Source organism: Nannobrachium achirus (genome assembly GCF_963921795.1).
Source record: "Nannobrachium achirus genome assembly, chromosome: 15".
NCBI lineage: Eukaryota > Metazoa > Chordata > Actinopteri > Myctophiformes > Myctophidae > Nannobrachium > Nannobrachium achirus.
The window spans coordinates 34,544,284-34,572,145 of NC_137822.1; the positions used below are offsets into that span (position 1 = coordinate 34,544,284).

At 41.6% G+C, this 27,862-nt stretch overlaps 1 protein-coding gene across 1 annotated transcript in view; it reads right to left on the reverse strand.

Annotated features, from left to right (window-relative positions):
• pcsk5a (proprotein convertase subtilisin/kexin type 5a) overlaps positions 1 to 27,862 on the reverse strand; it is a gene marked incomplete at its 3' end in the record, with an annotated part of 97,072 nt that overhangs the window by 34,871 nt on the left and 34,339 nt on the right. The window contains exons 13-18 of the mRNA XM_080743582.1: positions 26,111 to 26,195; positions 14,583 to 14,686; positions 13,629 to 13,770; positions 12,324 to 12,439; positions 8,514 to 8,616; positions 7,681 to 7,817 (exon numbers count right to left, since the gene is read on the reverse strand). Of these exons, the coding sequence (XP_080599708.1) occupies positions 7,681 to 7,817; positions 8,514 to 8,616; positions 12,324 to 12,439; positions 13,629 to 13,770; positions 14,583 to 14,686; positions 26,111 to 26,195 (687 nt within the window). The remainder of the gene's footprint in view (positions 1 to 7,680; positions 7,818 to 8,513; positions 8,617 to 12,323; positions 12,440 to 13,628; positions 13,771 to 14,582; positions 14,687 to 26,110; positions 26,196 to 27,862) is intronic.

A 27,862-nucleotide genomic window follows, 5' to 3' on the forward strand; every position in this document is an offset into this window, starting at 1 on the left:
ACAACCCTAATTAGTTTGTTTTGGGCTGTTTGGAGCTTTAGCTTTAAGGCAGCTGGGGCGTCGCGATACCAGACAAGGACTCCGTAATCAATGAGGGGCCCAATAAGAGCACCTCCTAGTGTCTTTCGGGATTTAATATTGATCAGTGGGGCAACTCTTTGCAAGAAGCGAATTCGTTGATTGACTTTATTGATTACCTTGGTGGTCATTTTTTCACTGGATAGGTTAGCCTCCAGTAATATTATTGGCTCGAAATTCCATTATTACAACTCACATTAGTTCATTTAATGTAACATGTTTGTTTAATGTGAGTAATTTATATTCAAATCCTGTGTTTCTACAATATAGGTCATGTGATAACCACATTTCAACTTGTCTTAAGTTTAATTTCAAGGACTGAATCATAGAGTATGCATTACAACTGTTTTAGTTGTATTGATAACATCATATATTCAATGGAGATAATCATGTCTTTTGACTTAATCAAAAATCATTAAAGACATGTTACTTCTCTCTGCTGAACATGGGTGAGGGAGCTCAACCCTAAGCTAGCACCCTAGCAGCTAGGGTTAGGGTTTAGGCTCAAATACTGACAAATCAAATTCCGACGTGTGTCAGTCAGCTTGCCGAGGCATACACATGGAAATGACACATTTAACATTTTTAGCTCACGACCGCTTAGCAAATTCCCCTGGAAACATAGAAGCATGCTTTTCCCAGCATGCTTTGCATAGCAGGTAACCAACTTATTTGACCAATCAAGGGAAAGGGGTGGAGTCAACTACACAGCTCTATAACAAGTACTTAATAAAATTGAGGACTTTTAGCTCAGTGTCGTATCTCATTGAGCTACTTTGCTGCCTTCATCGTTATGGTCTTTTTTCTAATTAGACAAACAAAGTATAGAGATGAGTGGGATTTGAACCATCCACCTCCAGATCACTAACTCAGTGATCTAACTCAGTGAGCTAACAACTGTCTGCAACAGGTATACTCCAGTATCTGGCCTATACTCCTGTTCGCAATTTGGTGTGAGGGGAGTTTCTCACCTGAACTGAGTCAGTGGGTCCCTAGACATGAAAAATCACAGAGGTGCTCATCCGCCATAGTGCCACGAATGACGCAATGGCCAAATCAAATATGGCCGCCATCGGCTATAATGAAAATCCAACTTTTGTGTATATGCACAAGCAATACCTTCATTCTGACTAATTTGGGTGCGGGGAATTCATTTCTGATATTGTTTTGACCATTTTGAGTGATTTGGACCTTGAAAGGTCATGGTCAAGGTCATTTTGTAATTCCGAAGACCATGGCCACACCTTGGCCATTGTTAGGAGTAAAAACAGGTGCTTAAGGTCTAAATCAACTAATTCTGACATGTATAATTCATTTCTGGTATTGTTTTGACCATTAAGGATCTTCTTGTCTTTGAAATATCAATATCAATGCCATTTTTCAAAAACAATTTTGTCTTTACTAGCACTTTTATTTTATTTTTTCATAATAGTTTGTTTTGTTTATAACCAAAGACATACTAGTGATAAATATAAGTAAACACCCCCATTTAACTTTAAAGATGGACTTTAAATGGGTGTTTAAATGAGCAAATAAGACTATTTACGAATAAAAGTGACAAATAAGATCACATAACAAAATCACACACAAAATTAAAGCTATACTGTGTAAGTTCAACTAGTGGTCAGTAGCGGTATTGCTTTTTTCGGCCGTTTTTCGGCCGGAGTCGTCGCGGACCACCGCCGCGGACCACCGGAGCGGCGCCGCAAACCACCGCGACCGATAGTAATCCGTGGAGGGGGTTCTACCCCTCCACGGATTACTATCGGTCGCGGGGTAGAACGTAATTTTCTGGCCAGGATTTGTGGATTAAGAGGTTAAAATCCTTCACCATGGTAAACACTGTAGCCAAGCGGAGGCGCTTCCTGGAGAGAGACCAGAGCAGATAAGCTGTGATTGGCCGGTAGTGTACCATGTGTGCATGATCGGCGATGTGATTGGGCAACGTATACACAACGTATACAGATGATGCAGATTACGTCATTTTGGCGCGAAATCCGGTCCACGGCCAGGATCATAGAAAACATATAAAGAGAAGGCTTCAGAAGCTGAAAATAACGGAGTGGGTGTTCTAAAACTTTAGCGATTTAACAGTTAGGTTAGGACAATTTTAAGATTTGTTTTATAAAAAAAAGTTACATGGTACAACTTTAAGTAACAATTTCCCTCAAAGTGCACCATATTGTGATTCTGTGTATGCAAGTTAGTGTGATGTGCTTTTACAGGATGTGATGTTCCATCACAAAATATGATGCACAGAACTCCATCAGCAAGGCAGCCATAACGTTGAGTGTCACGCTTCAGACATGGCAGGAGTGTACTAAAGTGTTCCTTCCATCCATCAGGGCTTGACATTGACTTTTTGAGGCACTTGTCCTTTGGACAAGTACATTTCTCATTCACTTGTCCGGACACAAAAAGTCACTTGTCCGGATAAACTGAGTCAGACATTGAAATAGAATGAATAACAAAAGGACTGCTAATGACCCTCCTTGCTCCCTCCACTCCATAGTATAGTATATGGGCAGTCCATAGTCTGCATACAGCACAACGGATAAGCCTAATGTCATGACATGTTGTATTGGTTCTTGTTCTGTCAAAGTCTTTGACTCTCAGTCTCCAAAGTTTGTTAGATATATTGTACTTGGTCAGAAGCCATAACTGCATGTTTAATCCCCACCTGGCCCATGCAGTCATCTCCAGTCTCCAAGGCATATGTGCCTTGATCAGTGTTTAGCTAGTGGTGCTCCAAGATCAATGCAGTGGAAGCATTTCCAATTTTCACCAGTGCCATTCTGCAGCCAGTGCTTGTAAATATGGGGCGTAGTATAGCAGTTATACGCGAAGGAGACAACAACTCTCTGGGGTCCGCCATAATTCCGACATCCCATTATTCCGACCATTAGGTTAGTGAAGGTTAGGGTTGGTTATAATGGAGTCAGTACATGCACCATGTGTCAGCCTCCTCAATCCTATACAAGATGTCTGGAATCTCTACTCCACCTTTGTCATCTTCATCAGAGACAATGGTAAATGGACTGCATTTACAGTATATAGTGCTTTTCTCCAAAGCACTTTACAATTCACCCATTAACACACCATGAAACCATGCAAGGTTCCAACCTGCTCATCGGGAGCAGTAAGGGATTCAGTGTCTTGCTCAAGGACACTTCGACACATAACCAGGAAGAGCTGGGAATCGAACCTGGAACCTTCAGATTTCAAGGCAGGCGCTCTATACTGAAACACTGTCGTCCGACAATGATGGTAACATTGCCACAGGCTTGATTGGACACCATATTCCAAACACACAGCTGGAGAACTGTTTGTTCTCCTCAGACACCCAGAATTTGGAAAGTTGCTGAGGGATGGATGTGTCTACTAAGACGCCTCAGGGCGACATGCGTGCCAATTCTTGGCCATCTGGCCAGTGATGTGTATCGGACCAGTTACACATAATGGAGACCCCTGCGTAAAAGTACTCACGTTTCCACTTTTTTATTGGCACAAACCAACAAGAACGCTTAAGCGTTTCGGCTATGAGCCTTCATCAGAGCATTCTGGGTGTGTCTGTCAGCTCTGTTGTCTCTGATGATGAGGGGCTCCCTGCAAAAGAGGCTGGTGGTGAAGAGATCCCAGACCTCTTGATCTAGATTGAGGAGGCTGGTGTTACACGTGGAGTCAATTGGCCCTATTATAACTAAACCTATCCCTATCCTAACGTCAGGATTATGAGCGGACCCCATAGAGTTGACGTAGTCTCTTTCGCATTAATGCTATACTACACCCTAAACATTCAAGCACTGGGGATGAAGGAGATCTGGCTGCAGAATGGCACTAGGGGTGCCCTATGTGCTTCCACTGCATCAATCAGTCTCTCATCTTGGAGCACCACTAGGCAAGACAGTGATCAAGGCACATATGCCTTGGAGACTGCAGATGACTGCATGAGCCAGGTGGGGACTAAGCATGCAGGTATGGCTTCTGACCGAGTACAGTACAATATCTTAAATTTTTTTGGAGAAGCAAAGACCTTGACAGAACATGGTAGCAGAGAAGTACAGTACAACTGCTGAGACCAACAGGGCACCTTCCTAGTGCATTTCTTGCCACCTGCATGCAACAGCCAAGGAATCCGAGGAAAGACTAGAACCAATGGAACATCGATGGATGGAAGGAACACTTTGACTTTAGTACACTCCCATGTCTGAAGCGTGACACTCGTCGATATGGTTTCTGGGCTGGTGGAATTCTGTGCATCATATTTTGCCAGGGAACAATAGCAAATCCATCCTGTAAAAACACACCATACTAACTTGCATCATAATACACAATCACAATATGGTGCACTTTGAGGGAAATTGTTATTTAATTTTGTGTGTGATTTTGTTATGTGATCTTATTTGTCACTTTTATTCGTAAATAGCCTTATTTGCTCATTTAAACACCCATTTAAAGTCCCCCTTTAAAGTTAAATGGGGGTGTGTACTTCTATTTATACTAGTATGTCTTTTGTTATAAACAAAACAAACTATTATGGAAAAAATGAAATAAAAGTGCTAGTAAAGACAAAATCGTTTTTGAAAAATGGCATTGATATTGATATTTCAAAGACAAGATGATCCTTAATGGTCAAAACAATACCAGAAATGAATTATACATGTCAGAATTAGTTGATTTAGACCTACAGCACCTGTTTCTACTCCTAACAATGGCCAAGTTGTGACCATGGTCTTCGGAATTACAAAATGACCTTGACCATGACCTTTCAAGGTCCAAATCACCCAAAATGGTCAAAACAATATCAGAAATGAATTCCCCGCACCCAAATTAGTCAGAATGGAGGTATTGCATGTGCATATACACAAAAGTTGGATTTTCATTATAGCCGATGGCGGCCATATTTGATTTGGCCATTGCGCCATTCGTGGCACTATGGCGGACGAGCACCTCTGTGATTTTTCATGTCTAGGGACCCACTGGCTCAGTTCAGGTGAGAAACTCCCCTCACACCAAATTGCGAACAGGAGTATAGGCCAGATACTGTATTAGTAGTCTTCTTTTTGATTAATCGAATAACAAACAATGATACAAAAAGAAGAAAAAAAAACTAACAGCAAATGTGTCCCTCATTTGTTATGCTGTTGCTTGAAGTTGTTTTTTTTTAGAAATCAATCATCAAAGTAAAGAATCAAGTGGGATTTAAACCTGCAAACTACCTACTCAGCAACCTAACTCGGTGAGCTAAGAACTACCTGAAATAATTAGTCTTCTTTCTTATTAGAGCAGGGGTGGGCAATTATTTTTTCCACAGGGCCACATGAACAACATAAAATATTGTGGAGGGCCGGGCCAAAAGGCAGTGCTCCCCGCAAACTAAACACACAGCTTTACCTCCGACTTCAGTAAATAAATACTTAGCAGTCAAGTTTTTGTTGAAAACCCAGCATTCGGCATCGACTTTTCTTTTTTTAGCCGCTTTTTTGATGGGTAAGGTAAGGCAGGTCGTCTGACTACCCGTTTGTTATTGAGACAACATCAATGATCACACACACATGCTGATGTACGCATTGTGTCCATATTTACGTGAATAAAAAACTTCAAAATAAAAGCAACACAGCTTTAGTCCATGCATGAGGTAAAATTAGAAAATGTGTTTATTTTGTCATTTGCCATTAACCCTACAAGAGCCAGTCAGAGTGAACCAAACGACCCCCAGGCCGCACAATACCCAGGTCTGGATTAGAGGAACAATTAACAAACAATGATAAAGAAAAAAACAAAAAGATGTTTAACAGCAAATTTGTCTGTCGTTTGTTGTGCTGTTCAAAGTAAAGAATTGAGAGGGATTTGAACCTACCACATCTAAAACACAAACTCAGCGATCTAACTCAATGAGCTACTCACCACCTATATCAATCTTGTCTTCTGTCTAATTAGAAGAACAACAAAAAAGATACCAAAAGAAGAAGAGAAAAAGAAGACCTTCAAAAGAAGCATTCAAAAACAAAACATGACCCTATCTGAATGTGCATTTTTTCATACACCTTCCTACCTGGGGTTAGGTGGATATAACATGGGTGACTCAAAATGTCTTTGAGAATGTACTGATTAGTGTCTTTGGGTAGATCACTTGGTAGCACTCTTGACACATGATACAAATGTCTTTGTGAATGCATTGGGCGCTCACACGTTTTGAGTTATGGTACTGTATGCCCAGTGGCATAATGGTGTTTTTTCCCGGCGGGACAGTCAATAAATGATGTTGTGTGCAACTCTACAAACATGTGCTTTTACTTAAACACATACATGTGTTAAATGTACTTAAATGTACAGGTGTATAAATAGTAGTAAGAAACAACAAGGAATGCCTTGTATTATAGGAGCTGAAAAAGGTGTAGGCCATGGGTCTTCAACAGGGGGTCCGGGACCCCTAGGGGGTCATGGGACTTTAATGAAGTTAACTCATAAAAGGCACTGCTTACCCCAGCCCCTTGTTTCCCCTATCCTGTACATATAGTGTTTTCGAACTGCGATATTATTGAAGGTTGTCTTTGCTTGCTATTTGTTATGTCCATGAATTGAATACCACTGACTTCCAACATAAAAAAGATCGTAAAAGGACTTATTTGGGATGTTCCTTTTAGGCAGGGTGTTTAATGGTACTTTTACTGTACTGCATTTATATTGTATTGACTATACTTGTACTGTTCTCCATTTTTGTCTAATAAAATATTCAATCAATCAATCAAACTCACTTAATATAGGGTGTGTTTCTTTATTTTTCTTTTTTTGCCTTTTTCTTTTTTCAAGCACCCCCAGTTCGATATGCATCAAGGGCTGGCTGAAATAGCAGCTGGTCCTAATTATAAGCATACATAATTGAGTTGGGTTGTAAGCAGGTTCCATATACAGTTGTTAGTTTGGTTGTCATTTACAGTGGGCTACATTAGAAATTGTACTGCATGGTTAATGATTTTCATTTAGCACGCACGTCGCACGCACGTATGTACACACGCACGCAGCAAAGGACCAAGGACAATCCAAGGACACGAAAATGTGTTTTATCCCTTTGACAGATACAATTATGTTTATGTATACACCTTGTCAATAAAGATGTCAGACTATCGATCATTAGGTTACAGACCCCGTATTGATAGAATTATTTATCTCTAGAACCCAAATCTACACTAGTCAAACCCTCATTGTAAGTCATTTAAATCTCAAATGGAACCAAATGGACTCATAAGGTTCCATTTCGTCAGTATCGGGCAGAAACCTTGTATCTCCAAGTTTCAAATGTGTATGTTTTTTCGTAAAGTAAAGCCCTGCTTCGTCATACAAGGCTGTCACACAAAACACGCAATGCCTTGCACCGCGAGGCGTTGTGTACTTGTAGATCGCCTATTTTCACTACTTTGAATCGTTTTTTAAAACGATGAATACAAAACGAACGGTTTTGGACATAATAAGGTTTCCCCCCGACAACAACGATTTACACACGCACGCACGCACGCACGCACGCACGCACGCACACACACACACACACACACACACACATACACACACACACACAGCAAGTGAATTGCATGCCCATCTCACCAGTGTCACAGCTGGTGCAGCTGGCAGCGGCTGCATCCGTGCAGGTGGCACAGGTGTGGTCACACAGGTGGCACTGTCCACCCGACTGGTACTTCCCCTTGGCACACTCTGCCACGCAGCGGCCCTCATCCAGAGCCCTAGAGAGGGCACGAGAGAAAACCCAAATATTTATTTTGGGGGGAGGAGGAAGGACATGCAGCAAGAGGGTTCTGCAGGCCCTGTAGAGGGCCTGAAAATCAAAGCATCATAAAAATGGAAATACTTTACGCCAGGGGTCTTCAATGTTTTCAGGCCAAGGACCCCTTAGTCGAGAGAGAGATGAAGCAGGGACCCCCACAACCAATAGATGCCATATCGCTTCATCGTTTAACAGCACAATCATCAGTGTATTTTGGATTCATGTCAATTTGTGTTTTCTTTTAGATATTTAAACACTTGAACTGTCAATACTTACAAAACTTGACCTTTCACTGTGTACTTAGTCTTTTTCTCCTCTATACACCAAACGTCTTTGCCAAAAAAAGCCGATCTACAAGCTCACAACGCCTCGTAGCGCGAGGCGTTGTGAGCTTGTAGATCTGCTATTTTTGGCTAATGTTCTCCGAATATGGACACTAGGGTTCAAGTGGTTAATATAAAAAGAAAAAGAAAAAAAGGTTCTATCACACAAAGATTTGGAGGACCCCCTGTAGTAACTCTGAGGACCCCCCAGGGGTCCCGGACCCCCTGTTGAAGACCCCTGCTTTACGCTTTAACCATTACCTTATACTTGGGCTATTCGAAAACAGCAGATATACAAGCCCAGGCGTCACTAAAACCCAGGCCCAACTCACCGCGAGGAAGCACAGCCGGTGCAGTCGGCTGCCCGCGGCCCAGTGCACTTTGCACACGTCTTGTCACACGGATGGCACCTCCCAGCGCTGTCCTGGTACTCTCCTGATGGGGACAACACAGCAGCATGGTTTGAGCTGCAATCCATCACTTTGTTGTAGAGACGGAAACGTTATTGAAAAGCATCTGTGTCATTTTAGACTTTAGCTATACAGTAGAAACAAAAGTTTTAGGAACAGTGGTTCTCATAAACAGCAGATATACAGCTCACAGCACCTCATTAGTGCCTCGGAAATCTTCAAAAGTGGTCACGGCGTGTGCATTTTTCAGAGAGTTTATTTCAATGATCAATCAATCTTTTGTGTTCCGGTATGGACCAATAGACTTCAAGTTCCTATTCATCATAACGAAAACATATTTTTCAAGTTTTAAATAATAAATAATATTTAAATATAAATAAATAAAAATCACATGATTATCACTTTTTTCTATCAATGTTGTATTATCAATAAAACCGTAGTGTTTTGCCAGTTATTTGGGGGCCACTTGCAATATCCTCATGGGCCACCAGTGGGTCCCAGCCCACAAGTTGAGAATCGCTGCATTTGGGGATTAACTATTTAAGGAGCGTGCACAAGAACTATGGTACTCAATGGACCACAGTCTGAGAGATTATAGCCAAGGACAACTGGCACACGCACGCACAGTCGCACACACACACACACACACATACACACACACACACACACACACACACACACACACACACACACACACACACACACACACACACACTCTCTCCCCCGTTGCCTTCGGTCTGGCGGAGATAAATATCAATAATGTGGTCTCGCTACTCCCCATCATAAACATCATCAATCTTGGTTTGTTTCTTTGTTTCTCCGATATAGATTTCATTCCATATTCTAAACAGGAACAGCAGAATGTCACGCTGTCATTGTCTCTGTCGGGTAGAAACCTTGTATGTCCAAAACTGTTACTTTTAACCTGGCAACGAGTGCCGTGCTGCAAGCTTGTAGATCTGTTATTATTATTTATTTTTTATCGTGAACATTCTTTTTAAATCTTTGAATATATATATATATATATATATATATATATACAGTATATATATATATATATATATATAAATATATATATATATATATATATATATATATATATATATATATATATATATATGTCATAGTATATTAGAGAAACAGCACATTCGAGACGCGGAGCACTCGTGGTGCGGCACGGGGCGGAGCAAGCGGTCGCCACAACAACGTACTCCAGGCGGTGCGCCGCTCTATTGTCCACGACACTGCGAGCGGCTACCGAAGCCCCCCTGTATCCACGAAGCCCAAACGAGTTACGAGGCCCCCCTGGGTCCACGAAGCCCCAAGCGGCGCGAAGGCCAGCGGACCTTGGTCCTGCTCTTCGCCCCCGAGCGCCGCAGGCGCGAGTGGCCGCGAAGAGCGGGCCAGGGCCGCGCGGCCGGCGGAGCGCCGCGCGAGTTACGAAGCCGTGGTGAATGCAATCGTTATATTTATGCCCAGGCCGTAAGGCCTGGGCAAGCGCACGTTAAACGCCCTGTCCAAGTGACTACAATGGAGCTAATGGCTAGGCTAGGCTAGGCTAGGCTAGGCTAGGCTAGGCTAGTAAATAAAGAGTAAACACTTCCGGTCTGCGGCGAGTTCAAAGCGTGACGTAACTCTCTTATATACACTCTGGTGAATGGCAGAGCAGTGGCTGACGTCGCCATCTGGTGGTGATTAGTGTGTGGTGAACGTCAAAACGAGTGCTCCTTGACAACTTTTACTGGTTTCTTGAACATACTGTAACATATATATATATTAGGGCTGGGACTTTAACTGATTAACTGCGATTAATTAATTACAGAAAATTAACGCGATTAAAAAATTAACGCATTTTTATCGCACTTAGTTTTTGCACCACAGAACCTTCAGTTTTGGGCATACTGATCATAGCGATGCACCAAACAAGAAGAGACAACAAACGGAGGGGAGAAGTAGCCGATCAGAGCGCTTTGCTTGGCCCAGTAGATGCGAAATTTAGATTTAAAAAACTCACTGGTTGATTCACTCGTACAACAAAATGTGTTTTACTTGAAAAAAATGCTTCTCAGGTCAAATATCTATGTGCGATTAAAATGTGATTAATTGCGATTAATTAATCACAGAGCCTGTAATTAATTAGATTAAAAAATGTAATCGCATCCCAGCCCTAATATATATATGTCATAGTATATTAGAGAAACAGCACATTCGAGACGCGGAGCACTCGTGGTGCGGCACGGGGCGGAGCAAGCGGTCGCCACAACAACGTACTCCAGGCGGTGCGCCGCTCTATTGTCCACGACACTGCGAGCGGCTACCGAAGCCCCCCTGTATCCACGAAGCCCAAACGAGTTACGAGGCCCCCCTGGGTCCACGAAGCCCCAAGCGGCGCGAAGGCCAGCGGACCTTGGTCCTGCTCTTCGCCCCCGAGCGCCGCAGGCGCGAGTGGCCGCGAAGAGCGGGCCAGGGCCGCGCGGCCGGCGGAGCGCCGCGCGAGTTACGAAGCCGTGGTGAATGCAATCGTTATATTTATGCCCAGGCCGTAAGGCCTGGGCAAGCGCACGTTAAACGCCCTGTCCAAGTGACTACAATGGAGCTAATGGCTAGGCTAGGCTAGGCTAGGCTAGGCTAGGCTAGGCTAGTAAATAAAGAGTAAACACTTCCGGTCTGCGGCGAGTTCAAAGCGTGACGTAACTCTCTTATATACACTCTGGTGAATGGCAGAGCAGTGGCTGACGTCGCCATCTGGTGGTGATTAGTGTGTGGTGAACGTCAAAACGAGTGCTCCTTGACAACTTTTACTGGTTTCTTGAACATACTGTAACATATATATATATATATATATATATATATTTTTTTTTTAATAACACACTTTTGTAACTCAAATCTCTGCTTCTGGGAGGTCCCTGGAACAACAAATTTTGAGATGGGGGTCCGCGGGCCAAATACATGTAACTTTGGGGGTCCTTGACATTAAAAGGTTTGAGAACCACTGATTTAGAAGTAGGATTTAGAAGACATTTACAGAATCGGTTCAAAAATGATTTTTAAAGATTTTTTTAAAAGAGCAAAAGTTGCACTCTACGTCCAACTGGGGAAACTCCCCCCTGTCAGGTGAAAAGAAGCTACTTGGACTCCTCATGCATAGAAGGAAGCATGAGGTCAGTCCGTTGCTCTCCCCAGGTTGGCAGAGGGAGTGTAGCGCCCAGGATTACATTAGATAATTGACACCGGGTGAAAAATGGGTTACAAAATTGTGGGATAAAAATGTAAGTAAAATGAAAAAAGAAAAAAAGGAGATAAGGGGTTTCAGCCTAACAGAGACGCTATACTATTAAGCTACTTTTGTAGAGAAGTATGAAACAGGGCATCAAAATTTATGAAAGAACATAAAAAAGAAAATGAATATCGTCGCTGTCGGGTGGAAACCTTGTACTGTCTGTCCAAAACCCTTCCTTTTTTATTAGTGAAAACAGACGATCTACAAGCACACAACGCCTCGCGTTGTGTGCTTGTAGATCTGCTGTTTTCACTAGTTTTGTGCGACAGTCTTCTACGATGAAGCAGGGCTTTACTTTGCCAAAAAAAAAAACATACAAATTTGAAACTCGGAGATACGAGGTTTCTGCCCGACGGCGACAAAAAAATCGATGCACTGCAGCACCGCGGAGCCGGAGCGTATAATAAGTGGATGAGTTGTTGTGTGGTGTAGTGTAGTGTTTGTTATCTCACCGTATCCACACACAGTGGTCACCACACACACCCCCTCCTGGAGGCTGTGCCCACCAGAGCAGCTGCTGCAGTTCCCCCTGCCCGCTCCCACGCAGGTGGCACAGCTGGCATCACATCTGGGGAGGAGAGCGCGCACACGCACACACACAAGCACACACACGCACACGCACACACACACACACACACACACACACACACACGTTTGTATTACTATACTTGTGAGGATGTACACGTTCGTAACCCTGAACCTAAATGCTGAGTTCTAATCGGCTGCACGCCGCCGCCTATTTGGGCTCCCAAGCTCCCTCACCTCTTTGATTGGATCCGGCACCTATTTGATTGGATCCGGGACCTTCCCTGTCAATCAAAATCTATAAATAAAGGGTGTTTTTATCTCTGTTCTCTCTGTGTTTCATTTCTCTCTGAAGTGATGCTTGTTTGCTTGTTTTTTATGCATGTATTGTTTTTGCAGTGTTTTGTGGTGCATTTATATGTTGTTCAGATTGATCATTCCAAATTGAAAGATTGATTACCAGTGTTCCTTCTCATTGACAAGTTAAGGCCATGGCTACACGGAGCTGGATTTTTCATATATCCTGGTTTTTCAGATATCCACATAGAAAAATATCTATGTCCACACGACAAAGATATCTAGGTCTAAAATAATCTGATTCCCCAGACCTCCACTAGGGGGACAAGCACACACACAGTAAAGTCTTCAGAGATATCCGGGTTCCATGTCTACACGGATCCAGATATCCAGATATTTTTCAATGTCTCCACTTATTTATCCGGATTGAAAAATATCCAGATTCACTGCCAAAATATCCAGCTTCGTGTGGCTACATGCCCCAACAGCACCAAAAAATGTCTAGATTCACAAATATCCAGCTCCGTGTAGCTGTGGCCTAAGTACCGGCTTTGAGGTGTAGATCGGCTATTTTCGGTGCGCGACGCCGGCATGAAAGTAAGTATAAATCAGATATAACTCCATCCCTAGCCAATAAAGCCATGCCTAACCCAATCTGTGCAAGCCTATAGCTCTAAAAAAAAGATTTACCATAGAAAAACATTTTCTCTTGTGAGGACGAAAGTTTTCCTGCACAATGTCCCTCAAATTCTATCAGACTTGTGGACACACACACACACACACACACACACACACACACACACACACACACACACACACACACACACACACACACACACACACACACACACACACACGCACCAAAGTCAGCGACCCCAGTATGGCATGACCATGGCCAGATAAACAGACCTGTGTGCACCAGTGGGCTCCCTCACCTCCTGCAGACCTGTTGTCCCTCCTCCACTATCTCTGTGCTTGGCTCCGTGGCATAGAAACCGGCACTGCAGGACGGCACGCACTTCCACTCTTCCATCAGGTAGCCCTCTGCACACTGCTTACACGACTCCACGCCCTCCCCTGATGGCAAGTACACGCACAGGCTACAGCACTGGTTCCCAAACTTTTTTTGGCTTCACTAGCCCCTGTTCCTGATTTCTTTAACACCCATAAAGCCTGGGAAAGCTACATACTGTATAGTGTATACCAGGGGTTCTCAAACCTTTTTAGGCCGTGATCCCCAAAATAAACGTATGAAATGTATGAACTGGGGACCCCCACCCTGACAAGCACTTGGAATTGTAGGTATTACATTTAATGTGACTCAGTTCCACAGATAAATATTGTGAAAACAAAAAAGTTGTTCGCCTCTTGCTTACTTAATATTTGACAGTTTGGCCAGTTTGGTATTAAAACGGTCTTGAAAATCCTTAAATTGTCACTTTATAAATGTACAGATACCCTGTACACTTATGATGGTTTGTTTACTGTTGAGTGAGATTTTTTTTTACATTAAGCTATAATCATCTGGGGACACCCCAAGTTTGAGAACCACTGGTGTATACTGTATAGCACATTGGTTCTTTATACTAAAAAGAATGCAGATATACAGTACAAGCGTATTAATCTTTGCTCCGGGGATCCCCGGAAACAAACTAACTTCGAGATGGGGGTCGGCTGGCCAAATACAAACCATTCTGGACGGTCCTTGACATGAAAATGTTTTGAGAACGACTGATACAGCCTAAACAACATACCTTTTCTTTTCTTTTTCTCCAGAAAACCGTGGAAAGAAATGGGCCTCAGGTCTTAGCGAGTTTAAATGAGAACTGACAGTTGCACAGTGTGCTGCAGTTAGCTGTCAACCGCCTGACCTCTTGACCTTTGCTCACCTGCACAGGAGGCGCAGGCCTGATGGCAGGGCTGACAGGTGTTGTCCAGCTTGCTGTGGTAGAAGCCCTGAGCACAGCTCCGCTGGCAGCGGGTCCCCTGCAGACTGCACAGAGAGAGAGAGAGAGAGAGAGAGAGAGACAGAGACAGAGAGAGAGAGAGAGAGAGAGAGAGAGAGAGAGAGGGAGAGAGAGAGAGAGAGAGAGAGAGAGAGAGAGAGAGAGACAGAGAGAGAGAGAGAGAGAGAGAGAGAGAGAGAGACAGAGAGAGAGAGAGAGAGAGAGAGACGAGAGAGAGAGAGAGAGAGAGAGAGAGAGAGAGAGAGAGAGAGAGAGAGACAGAGAGAGGGAGAGAGAGAGAGAGAGACAGAGAGACAGAGAGACAGAGAGAGAGAGAGAGAGGGACAGAGAGAGAGAGAGAGAGAGAGAGAGGGACAGAGAGAGCGAGGGGGGTCACACTATGACTCACTTCCAGTGGTGGAAAAAGTATAGGCCTACTCACATGTTTTACTCAATGAAAAGTATCAATACTGCAATGTAGAAGTACTCTACTACAAGTAAAAGTCCGGAATTCAAAATTTACTTGAGTAAAAGTACAAAAGTATTGGTATCAAATGTATATAGGGCTGAAGTGGTTAATGAATATTTTGTAATACTAATCTAAATCTTGAAGTAATTAGTTACTAATGTTTTCAAATGAATAGATTTTTCCAGTGGTAATATTTGGATCCAAGATGTAGTGGAACAAAGTACAACAAATACCTCAAAATTGTGGTTATAAGTACAGTGCTTGAGTAAATGTACGTTCAGTTACTCTACACCACTGGAGAGAGGTCTCATAACGTCACACGGTGACACAGAGCCAGACCTGTGACTCACTTCCATTACACTGCATGCTGGCTCCGGTTTCCAAGCCACTACCGTATAAATTAAGACCAGGACACATTAGTAATTATTTGACCCCGATTCTACAAATGTCTTCTAAATCCTTCTAAGGTTTTTGAAAAACCCATGTTTCTATCATGAGTGGTTTTCATGTCAAGGATCCCCAAAATGATATGTATTTGGCCACGCACAAAGATTTTAGTTAAAATTTTTCAAAAATAGCATATCTACAAGCTCACAGCTTGGCACTCGGTGCCACGCTGCGAGCTTGTAGATCTGCTATTTCTTTGACTCGTTAAAGCATAAAATAATGGTTAAAGTGGTCTTAAGGGGTTACAGTGTGCTGCTACTGTATTCATTAAGTCTATTCAGTAAACTTGATCAGACCCGACATTGTGAGGAATTACTTCATACAAATTGCTAATTTACTAACGTTAATTTATGTGATGGCGGGTGCGGAGTGTAGCATTGAATTTATAGTTTCCCCTGTCGGAGCTTAAAGTATTTACTTATTACGGTGATGTGAATGTGAATACAGGGCTATTAACCACTTTCAACCTTGTGTTCCAATCTTGGGCATAAAAGTGATAATAAATCAAATTCGAAACATTTCCAAAACGTGTACATTTTCCATAAAGAAATAACCGATGTACGCAATGCGCTGTGACACATTGTGAGCTGGTAATTTACAATTTAGGCATTTAGCAGACCCTTTTAATCCAGAGCGATTTACAATAAGCAGGTAATACATCATTACAATAAGCAAGATAATAAGCAAGATAATACGTCAATACATCAACAACAATAGAACAAATGCATAGGAATATCAATCTAGACAAACTTTTGTAAAACCTACAAATACTATCTAGCTTTCATGTATGGCCATCGAGGGTAGTAAGTGCTATGGGTTTAGGTGGAGTCTGAAGAGGTGAGTCTTCAGTCCATGGCGGAAGCTAAGGAGTGAGTCTGTAGCTCTACTATTCAACATACAACGAAGTATAGGCCTACAGTTATTAATCTCTTAAATCCTATAATCAAACAGCCAAAACAGCTGATCTACAAGCTCACGATGCATCACAGGTTCACAACATGTTGCAATATTGTAATTTCAGCTTTTGTTTTATCTACAAAGGTAACGTTTGCCAGATTTTGCCTACTATACATTACATGCCCAGAATAGGGATGCTACTGTTGCTATTAGGTGGTTTAAGTACTGTGATAGATATCTAGATAAATGTAACTATTACTTTGTTTCTAAAGTAACCAGAAGGTCATGTCATTGGCATAGTGCCGTGTCAAGGTTTATATTCTAAGCTTTGGGTCAACTGAGGAGTGAGGCACTCCCTCACCTGTCACCAGAATGTCGTGTCCTGTCATTCAGATTGTTCCTGACTGAAGCCTTACATGGATGTACTCTGATTTACCCCTTCTGCTATTCCTGTAATCCTGCTCTATATAAGTGTGACGGTGCCCAGGGAAAGGGAGCGACACTTGCACGTGTGTTGTCTCAGAAGCTCTTGATATGCTGTTAAATAAATATTGTATTCACTATCACTCCACCCTTATGGAAATTCAATTATTATATTAGTACAGTATGATGTTTGAAAAATTCTACAACAGTGGAGGTCCTGCCGAGACCGGCATAATCTGTCTGTCAGCTTTTCTCTTTTTCCGTACAGGACACACTGGCTATTGATTCAGAGCAGCTGTCGGACAGGGATCGCCGGTCGAACTTAACGGGGTGAGAGTATCGTGAATACAATATGATTTGGGAGGCCAGACGTGGTCATTATAATTGCATGTACCCGGGACAGGCCACGACATTTTTATGCGGCTGTCGTACTTGCATGAACAAAATTTAATAGAGAGATGCCTTGCATGTATAGAAGGTATCTACCGTATCTCGGAAGTATACTGTTTAAACGTACAGTACCCGTGTAATTCGGGGTGAAAGCTAATACGTAGCTCCACGTGATCGTGGGTTGTTTCTGTTAAAGTACAGTACCTGTAGGAAACCAGGGTTAGGGTTGATTATCGATTGGGGAATCGCCTTTCGGCAATAATCATCTCGGTATAGGATATTGCATGACGAAATATTCTCTAAAGACGCCGCACGTGGGCGATTCGTGGAAGACGAAAATATAGAACGTTAAGGACGTACGTAACCAGACGTAAAATATGAAGGCCTAATTATGAAATAGTCGTAACCAGACGGGATATATTTAACTATGAAAGCCAGACTTGGTTGTTAAATAACTGCCCACAAAGGGGGGATAATATAGTTAAATGGTACTTTAAATATATTACATGGCAATGATATTATGTATGTATATGATAGTCAACTAGAAGCGGGTAGTTGGGGAAAAAAAAAACAGAACCGACATAGGAATCGGTATTATCTTTCCTTTCCACTTTCTTTCCTCTGTCTGGGGTAAAATGACCTGGGAAAATAAGAAGGTCGTATGTCCTTGGGACATTGGGTGTAGGCTATATAGGTTTTGCCACAACCTAAATATTTTGTGAAAAGGCGTAAGACTCGAGCTGCTGGGGGTGTGAATGTGAGTGCGTGAAAGTAAGGAAATACATTTTTGGCTTATATCAAATAACTGAGGCTGTAAAAGAATACCAGGCGGACGGGAGAGTCTGTTACCTTGTATACATAGTCAGTCGTGGTCGAGCGATCAATATATCTGAAATGAAGAAACTGTCGTTTGACTGGTAATAAAGAATCCCCGACCACCATGGTCAGCTGGGAAAAACCGGCTTTCCGGCGAGTTTAGGCTATAATTTAAGCCTATAGACTTCAAATTACACATTATTATTGTCTAAAGTGGTAAAGCTACAACAGAACCCCTATTATAATTAGTCTATGCCCTGTCAGACACGGCAGCTGTCTGCCTTTGCTGCGTTCTATTTTCGCCGTACAACAGTTACGCGCGGTTAGAGCACCTATGTGAAATGAGCAGAAATAGTGTTAACAGAAATGAGGCTTCCGGCGCTGGTCTCTTTAGAATAAGAGTACCCCTAGAGCCGTTGAAACATTATATAATTATACATTATTAACTGCACCTTTAGTTTAAAGGCTGGAGCCTGGCTTCTGCCGGCTTCCAGACCGGAAGCGTTCTTTCTGCTCACTTCACGGACGGCCTTTGTCAGAGCTACAAGCTCACAGCATGTTGCAGTACGCCGCGCTGTGAGCCTGTGTGTCTTCTATTTTTAAATGCGCTCCCAGCCATATGGAGAGGCGCACCGGACAAGGGTTCTTTTGCACCAATGTAGCTAATCATTTATTTTTGTGTGGAAAAGAATCCTCTGCACAATTAAATAAGACATTATTTGTTTTAACACTAAAACCCAGGGACACATTGGTTGGGACAGACCTGATGAGAGTAGGATATTATAAGACGGTAACGTAACGGACCACTACTCTTGGTAATAGTGTAAGATCTGCTGGTTCCAAGGCAGGATGGGGGATATATTGATTGTAATGGTTGATGAAGGCTTAAGTTGGTCTTAATATTTAAGTGGGACATCAGTTTGACTGTTAAGGCTGATTGGGAACATATACTGTAGCAGCAGTAATTGGTGACTAGGCTAGATCACATTGTTTGATTAACAGTGATGTTTGAAGGTTAAATGGATGAATTTACATGTATGTGTTGACCAGATCATTCTGGGTTGACCTCTAAAGCTTGACTTAGATTATTTTACCAGGGTTAAATTAAGGTTGGGTAGCAGTCTATTCTTAATTATTAACACTACGGTAAAATCGGTTGGCATTGCTTTGTGACAGGTATTAAGTGAGGTAATTTGTGGGTGAGAACCACATCATAGACATGGTAGTGGACGTCAGTCTAAATAGTTTAGTAGTTCATTAATAGACAGCTTGGGCTGTGATTGACATTATGCTATTTGCTGACTTGGATAGGACAGTGTAGAATAGCTGGACATGGGGAACAGGTGCCGTGCTTTAGGAATGGTGGGGGCCTGTGGAAGACAACCCCTGCTGTGAGAATAACATTTCTGTGGTCCATCCCAAATGTGTGTCAGTCTGGGTGGAATGGCTGTTTCGATATTTGGGCCTATTTGGCCTTTGTACGCTCATTTAAAAGGAGAATGTAACTTATTTCAGCCAGTGGACTGAAGAAGAGATTGTCCAAAATATATCTTTAGCTTTGCAGTTTAGCAGTCGTCAAAATAAAAGTGACCATATGAACTAATGAACATTGATTTAAAATAGGCTGTAGTCAGCTTGTTGTCAGGCTATTCTCTTCATAGGCCAAGCAAGGACTAAGGGTAAGGGTAGGAAATAAACAGTAGTGCAAAATATATATGGTTGGCTGAAAACTTTATTGATAAAATGTTTCTCTAATTCAGTGAAACTCAAGCAAAGTGATGGTGTAATCTGGTTACACAAGTATGTCACATACAAGAAGTTAAATGTTTCAGTAGAATCTAATTTTTCCTAATATAGACAGTAAAAAAAAACGGTTGCCAACCTGTCAGTATATTTTCGCATACTTCAACTTGTGTGGAGACCAGTGCTCGGGGGAGCACTGCTACTAGTTTATTTTTAAAGTCTTAGCAGCCAACATGGCAATTTCTTTGAGAAAGGATAAACAACCGATTGGTTGGATGACTAGCTTTTAAGTGTAACCATTTTAAATTCTTAGATGTGGCATGTAAAATGTATCTAAAGAAAGGGAGCTGAAAAACGGGCACTAAATAGTGGTGAATGTATGTACTTAATATTGTAAGATGGGTAGTGAAATTATCCAATGTACTGGGGTTTTCCCATGTGAAAAATAGACATAATATTATAATATTATATTATTTGTTATTAATGGAGGACATGTGGTCAGATCTAGAGAACTGTTTCCGGACAGTACAATTACTGAAAAATGTACAGGGCCTCTAGAAGTAAGTGTGACAATTCTCTCACAGCAGCTGTTCAGGAATACACTGTCGGTTCATGACATAGTATTGACAGAATTGCCTTAAGAAGGATTCTGTGTAAATGTAAAATACTTTTGAGATTGCAGGGCATTATAATTAGATAGCAGATGATTGTAGCATTAGTATAAGGATAATGTCTGGTTGTGTTGTTTTATCATATTGGGAGAAGCCAGGTTTTTCAAACATAGACTTTGGGAAATCCTTTACTCTGCTTACTGCGTGTCCATCAGGGGTTCACCTGTCACTTGAGCTATACTGGGAGAGGGCAAATGCGATCACATTGACAGTCTGGTCATCAAGATGGACTAGTTCCGCATCTGGAGAACAATGTTGGACTGGGGACAACATGACACTGAGAATGTTACTCAAATGACATTTTGGGACTGCAAGAATTCCAAGGACTACTAAAGCCAGGTGCATGGCTTTGGTTCTGTGGGGGGCACACAGAACCTTTGGTGAGACCGAACATTCCTAAGGAACATGAAGGATACATCGTGAACACTTTGGATGGCTAATCATTATGTTTTTTCCTGTGTGGTGGTTGTAGTAATTCCTCTCTCAGTGGGGCGCTAACGTGACGGGGGAGCGATGGTGGGATCATAGTAAGTGGGTGAGTACCTATGGCTCTGGGAAGAAAGAATTGATTAGGTGATAAATGGCTTCCATATGATAAAAATGAACTATACTATCTAAATGTCTACTTGGCGTAACAGAGGATGAACATAATCCTAAGCCAGGGTCATACATATACCGGTATTGATAGGACATTTATTTATAACTCAGTAAAGATTGTTTAAAGAACATGTAGAGTTTTGTAGAAGTTTTGAAACCATGATATTTTGAAAAAGTGTTAATGGGAAGAAGCGTCCTGTAAATATGAACCCAATTTACACTTTATAGTCAGTATACCCATAACTATATATATTGGGATGGTTTTAAACCAATCAAGGCATAAGACAGTCTGTGAAGAGAATTGTCTCACTGGAAATTATTTCCCCCATAAGATGAAGTGTTCTTTAACTACTGTAGCCATGATAGTCCTTTGGGCTCAAAAAGAGGGGGTCACAAATAAAATGAGTTAGATTTGTCTAACAATAGAAGCCTAATTTTTACATTTACATAGGATAAGTGTCACATTGTCATTAATATTGGACCCAGATCATGTAAAATAGTGCAGTGGCATGGAATTTAAGAACACAACAGTGGTATCAGACTGACTGTTGCCAATATAATTAAGGATAATTATAACTGATTTAAAATCGTATTTGAATAGATCCCTACTGTAGGCCAATAACACATTTTGTTCTTTTCCGACTTGCTTGAGTGAACACAAATATAATCTCTTAAATCTATTAAAGATTAAAAAAGGAATAATGCGATTCTGTGTGGGTGGTGGGGTCTTATGTCTAAGATAGAATAAAATAATAGTGTTTTTAGGTGGATTGACATAACAGATAACCCAGGTACTCCAGTAAAGTGTAAAGCTGTTTTAAAGAAGCCTACTAGTGTGTGGTACTGTCCAACTCTGTAATAGCCAAACATACAGGCAGGCAGCACAAAGAGCAAATATATTTTTGGGCTAAATCTCAGCTGTTGTGGCCACTTACAGATCAACTGTCATGACTTGGTTGGGAGACAGCTTGGGGAGGTCAGTTCAGTTGTTCAAACTTATAGTAAGCACACAAGGGTAGACGGAAATGGCTGAGTGACAGGAACAGTGTGGTCGTCAGGTGACATTACTTGACACGGTTGAGATGATATCTGCTGTTTAGCATTCAGTGATTAAATGAAGAGTGCACATGGAGTGGAGCTCTGCGATAATGTCCCTCCACTTAGCCTTATGGTTCTGTTTTTTCTCACAGGATATCTATAGGAGTAATGTTGAAACTTGTTGGATAGTACAGTACATTGCCACAGCGGATTGATCTATGTATTAAATGTATTACACTACTAATAGGCAATAGGCAATATGGAATCATAAAACAAGGAAAAGAATCCTGTGCCTGATAAAATAATATATGATTCTAGGGAAATATATGATTCTTGGGAAAAAGGTGTGTTTCTATACATATGGGGGTCAGTGTGGGGTTTAGTATTTAAGTTGTTAAATTAATTACAGGCTTAACCAGTAAGCTGCTTTGAGGATTTTGTTTATATACTTGAATTTTAGTTAGTAGTGAAACACTGAGGACGGATATATCAGTGCTGAGAGGATAGCATATGATTAGCAAATTAGACCCTCTTATTTAACTAATAAGCACTATCCATGAAGTTCCTAGGAGGTTACTGGATGGAACCCGCGACATGGGTTCCTCGGTTGTCCCTTCCTCCTCCCACCACTCCCCAACGGTAGCCCCATGGGGGGTGTCTATATGTATTTTTATCTCCCTGCTCCTAATAGTTATTGATGATCTTCTGTGTTGCGCCGAGCAGGGTGAGCAGCGCGTCACAAACGCAACCGTTGTGAGCTTGTACTGTAGGTCATGCTCAATTGGAAGACCGGAATGCTTCGGTTTGGAGAGAGTGAGCTTAACCAGTGCTTCTCAAAAAGAGGGGGGAGGTGATAGGAATTATAAGAGAATTATAGATATGAATTAGCCTTTTTATGAATTATAAGAGAATTATGAGCATTAGGCTATTAATTATAAGAGGACTAGAAGTAGTTACAATTTCCAGAGTTGTTGTCTCTAGTCTCTAGTAGTTACAATTTTGGAATGGCTCTAGTGCATTTTCAGGTTAGATTATTAGGCTATTATTATTCAGAATTGCTGTCTCTAGTAGCTACATAATGTAGGTTTGGTTGACATTTTTAGGTTTGTTTTTGTTTGGTCACCTGTTCAGTCTCCTACTGGCCAGAGGAATCCCTGCTGGGTTTACATGACCAGTTGATATGCATTGGAAATATATTATGGAGGACTACAAGCCTGAACCAAAAGAGTGCAAGTCTAATAAGATTGGATGATACCCGGGTATAAAGACTAATCGGTATGGGAATGAATGGGACAGTGGTTTTTGAGAATCACTGGTCTGTTGGAAAATAATGTATAATGTTGAATGCATTATATGGAAGTCATGCTAACTATACTTTTGATTTGTCTCTATAGGGATCCTGAGTTCCCTACTATTTTGGACGGAAATGATTTGTCTAATGAAAGATCGTCTTTTCCCACAAATCACAATATGATTTTCAGTTTTAGGTAAGGAGAAACGTGTCTTCTCCTATATGTTATTGGATTCATCTAATGAAAGATTGTTTTCCCAATATTTAGGTGCTGAAGAAATAATCTGGGTGGCTTAAGAGAGAAACACAATTCAGTGATGGAATGTTCTAACGGATGTCTCTTTTCTTCCCAACATACTGTATGTGTTGTTAACATAAACTAACTAAACTAAACCAGTAACAACATTGTCTATGCTATGAAATGTTGTTGTGTAGATGAAATGTAATTACAGGAGATGTCAAATGTTCCTAAAACCATTGAATCAATATGGTAAAGGAATACGTCTACAAATGAAACAAATGGAAGGAATAAATGTCAAATGTGACTAAAACACTATGGTAAGAAAATACTTCCACAAATTAAGGTATGTAAAAATACAAGATATCATTCATTATTGAACCATTCATGACGTGATAAATGCTTCCCATTGCCATGTTGGAAAATACAGAATATTCATGGCTGTATAAATTATAAAAATCATTCTAGGATAGGATGTCGTAACCATTGGTGCTGAGTTTTCTATTTTCAGTTTTTTAAATCCAAAAAATTAAGCCATACAAATGAAAGATGAGACGGAGCCATAAAAAAGGAGATGTATGGAACCAAAAGATGTCTGGAAAATCACTATGGAATTGTCACCCTGCATCCCAACCCGATGGCCGATTGCCATGATGGAACTGTGCAAGGGACATAACCATGAAGGACGCTGAAGGACACGGTGGTCAATCCGGCTGCTAGGAAGGACGTTGCCCTGTTTTGTGACATTGCCCAAATAAGGAAAGAAGAGAAGAAGGGACAGTACGAACCAACAGAAGAAGGGACTCGTTGAGTTCATGTGGAGAAGAGTGCAGGAGAAACACATACACAAACAAAATGCTGGCTTTACGAAGTGATCGCTCAAAACTGAGGGTTGTAGGATGGAATTTTACCAAGAAAATGCATAAGTGGTTTTTTGCCCCTACCAGAATTAAAACGTGTTTCAAAACTGATTTTTGATCCTCCTGTAGATGGAAAACAAAACTCATTACATTTACTGTTTATGACCATATATGATCATATATAATCAAAAGGGAGGAATGTGATAGATATCTAGATAAATGTAACTATTACTTTGTTTCTAAAGTAACCAGAAGGTCATGTCATTGGCATAGTGCCGTGTCAAGGTTTATATTCTAAGCTTTGGGTCAACTGAGGAGTGAGGCACTCCCTCACCTGTCACCAGAATGTCGTGTCCTGTCATTCAGATTGTTCCTGACTGAAGCCTTACATGGATGTACTCTGATTTACCCCTTCTGCTATTCCTGTAATCCTGCTCTATATAAGTGTGACGGTGCCCAGGGAAAGGGAGCGACACTTGCACGTGTGTTGTCTCAGAAGCTCTTGATATGCTGTTAAATAAATATTGTATTCACTATCACTCCACCCTTATGGAAATTCAATTATTATATTAGTACAGTATGATGTTTGAAAAATTCTACAACAGTACTACATGGGGCTATGCTGGGGTTCCCAACGTTTTTAGCTCAAGACTCGAAAGAGAAATTTGACGTTTGCCCGGGACCCAAGCTAGTGAAAACAGCAGATCTAAAAGCTCACAAGCCGTCACTTGGCACCGTGTCATGAGCTTGTAGATCTGCTATTTTCACTACTCCTTAAAAATATATATATTTTCAAAATCTTTTGAAAATACGTTTTTCATTTGTTTCAACTTACAGTATGAACATTTTTTTGGGGATAATTATTTTTTTCTTGAAATAATAATTAAAAAATTAAAGGGGTATTTACTTGCGGCCCGTAAAAAATTGTTCCGTGACCCATGAATGGATCCCGACCCAATGTCTGGGAAACAGTTCCAGTGGTTTATACATGTATCAGAGGTTTATCTGGTGTCATTATGTGCACGCATGGCAGAGTGTGCGTGGAATCTTGATAGCGGATGGAGGAGCTATATTTACCCACCGTTTAAGTAGCAACATAGAAATCGTCACTGTCGGGCAGAAAACTGGTATCTCCGAGTTTCACATGTGCCCCTTTTCTTTTTCTTTCGTAAATTAAAGCCCTGCCTCGTCATAAGACTGCGGCACTAAACTAGTGAAAATAGCAGATCTACAAGCACACAACGCCTCGCGGGTGCGAGGCATTGTGTGCTTGTAGATCGGCTATTTTCACTATTAACTGGTAAATGGTGCATTTGTATAGCACCTTTATCCAAGGCACTTTACAGCTCACCGCAGGAGCAACTAGGTGGTCAGAATCTTGCTCAAGGATTCTTCGACACGAACTCTGGGGGAGCCCAGGATCGAACGGGGAACCCTTCGAGAACCCTCCGTGTTCCAATGACCGTTTCTCTACCCCTGAGCCACTGCCACCCCTGCACTAATTTGAAATCATTTTTAGAATGATAAATGCAAAACGAACGGATTTGGACATACAAGGTTTCCAGCCGACAACGACGGAATGGGTCTTTACCTTGTGCCTGTTCTGCATTCCGTGCAGATGCTGGGGGATGTGCACTTCAAGCAGTTTTCATTGCACTTCCTGCACGTATTCACATCTGTGGGGAAATCCGACAACGCACACAGCGATTAATCTTTTTCACTCACACACACGCAGGCAGAGGAACACACGCACACATATACACGCACGCATGCACACACACTGCAGTTACATAAACAAACCATTCAATAGGCAAGCTCACGTTCACGGCATTCAAGGAGTCTGGTATATTAGTGAGCGTATAGCTATAGGCATACTGGAAAAATGTTACGTAAATGATAAGCAAATAATCTTCAATCAAACATTCACAATTTAGGCTTTTAGCAGACTCTCAAAGGAGCGACTTACAAGAGCAAAATCAGAGGCCTAAACGACACGAACCCGGCCTAGACAACAAATGTCACGATAAACAGTCACATATTGTAGGTAGAGTGCAAAAAACAATATAGTGCTTCAAAGAAACTAGGACAACAGGTAAACATCAAACCTATAGCATCTGTCTAAACATGCTATCTAAATGATATTCGTAACATTAAGTGGTAGAGCAAAAACGTCAAATGTCAAGCAGGGAAACTCCTACTATGCACCATGGGCATGGAATAATCTAAACATGTAGATTGTCCTATATATATCTAAAATAATCTAATAATCTAAAATAATCCATTGGTCCATTCAAGGGCATCATAAAGGAGCGGTGAAGGAGGCATGTAAATGAATGAATGAATGAATAAATGAGTGTGTATGAGAGTGTGTGAGAGTGTGTGAGAGAGTGTGTGTGTGCGTGTGTGCGTGCGTGCGTGCGTGCGACGAGCGTGCGACGTGCGTGCATGCGTGCGTGCATGTGTATCTATCTATCTATCTATCTATCTATCTATCTATCTATCTATCTATCTACTGCAGGGTTCCCCAATTAGTTTTCCCCAAGGGACAAATTATGTCTAGGGTACCAAGCCGTGGGCCACGGGGGGGGGGGGGGGGGGCGGTGGCGACGGTGGCGACGGTGGCAGTTTTCATCGTTGTCGGGTGAAAATCGTGTATGTCCAAAACCGTTCGTTTTGAATTTATCATTTTAAAAATGATTTAAAATAGTGAAAACAGCCGATCTACAAGCACACAATGCCTTGCAGTGCGAGGCGTTGTGTGCTTGTAGATGTGCTGTTTTCACTACTTTTGTGCGACGGCCTTGTATGATTGGCGAAAGAACATACACATTTGGAGATTTCCACCCAACAACAACAATATACTAGTGTTGTTGCTGCTCTTATACCACCATTATTACTGGGGTTGGTGTGGACCAGACAGTAGCCCCCCGCGGCCGCCTATTGGGGAACCCTGATCTACTGTATCTATATCTATGCTGCCGTGGTCATATCTCTCTTGTAAAAGAGATTACTGGCATAGACTTCCTAGTAAAAAAAAATAAAAATAAAGAGTGCCTATCCCGAATTAGTTCGGGATATATTATCGCATCCCAGAGTGCCTATCCCGAACTAGTTCGGGATATAAAAAAAAAATATATATATATATATATATATTTTTGAAAAAAAAAAATTTGAATTTTTTTTTTTGGACCCCATCAAATCTAGTGAACATGATTTCAATCGCGATTTTGCATGTTCCACCCCCATACAACCCCATCTAACATACAGGGCAGCCATGTTTGTTTACATAACATGTAAAACATAATGGCGATTATCTCAAGAATGCCTGAACGGATTTCCAATC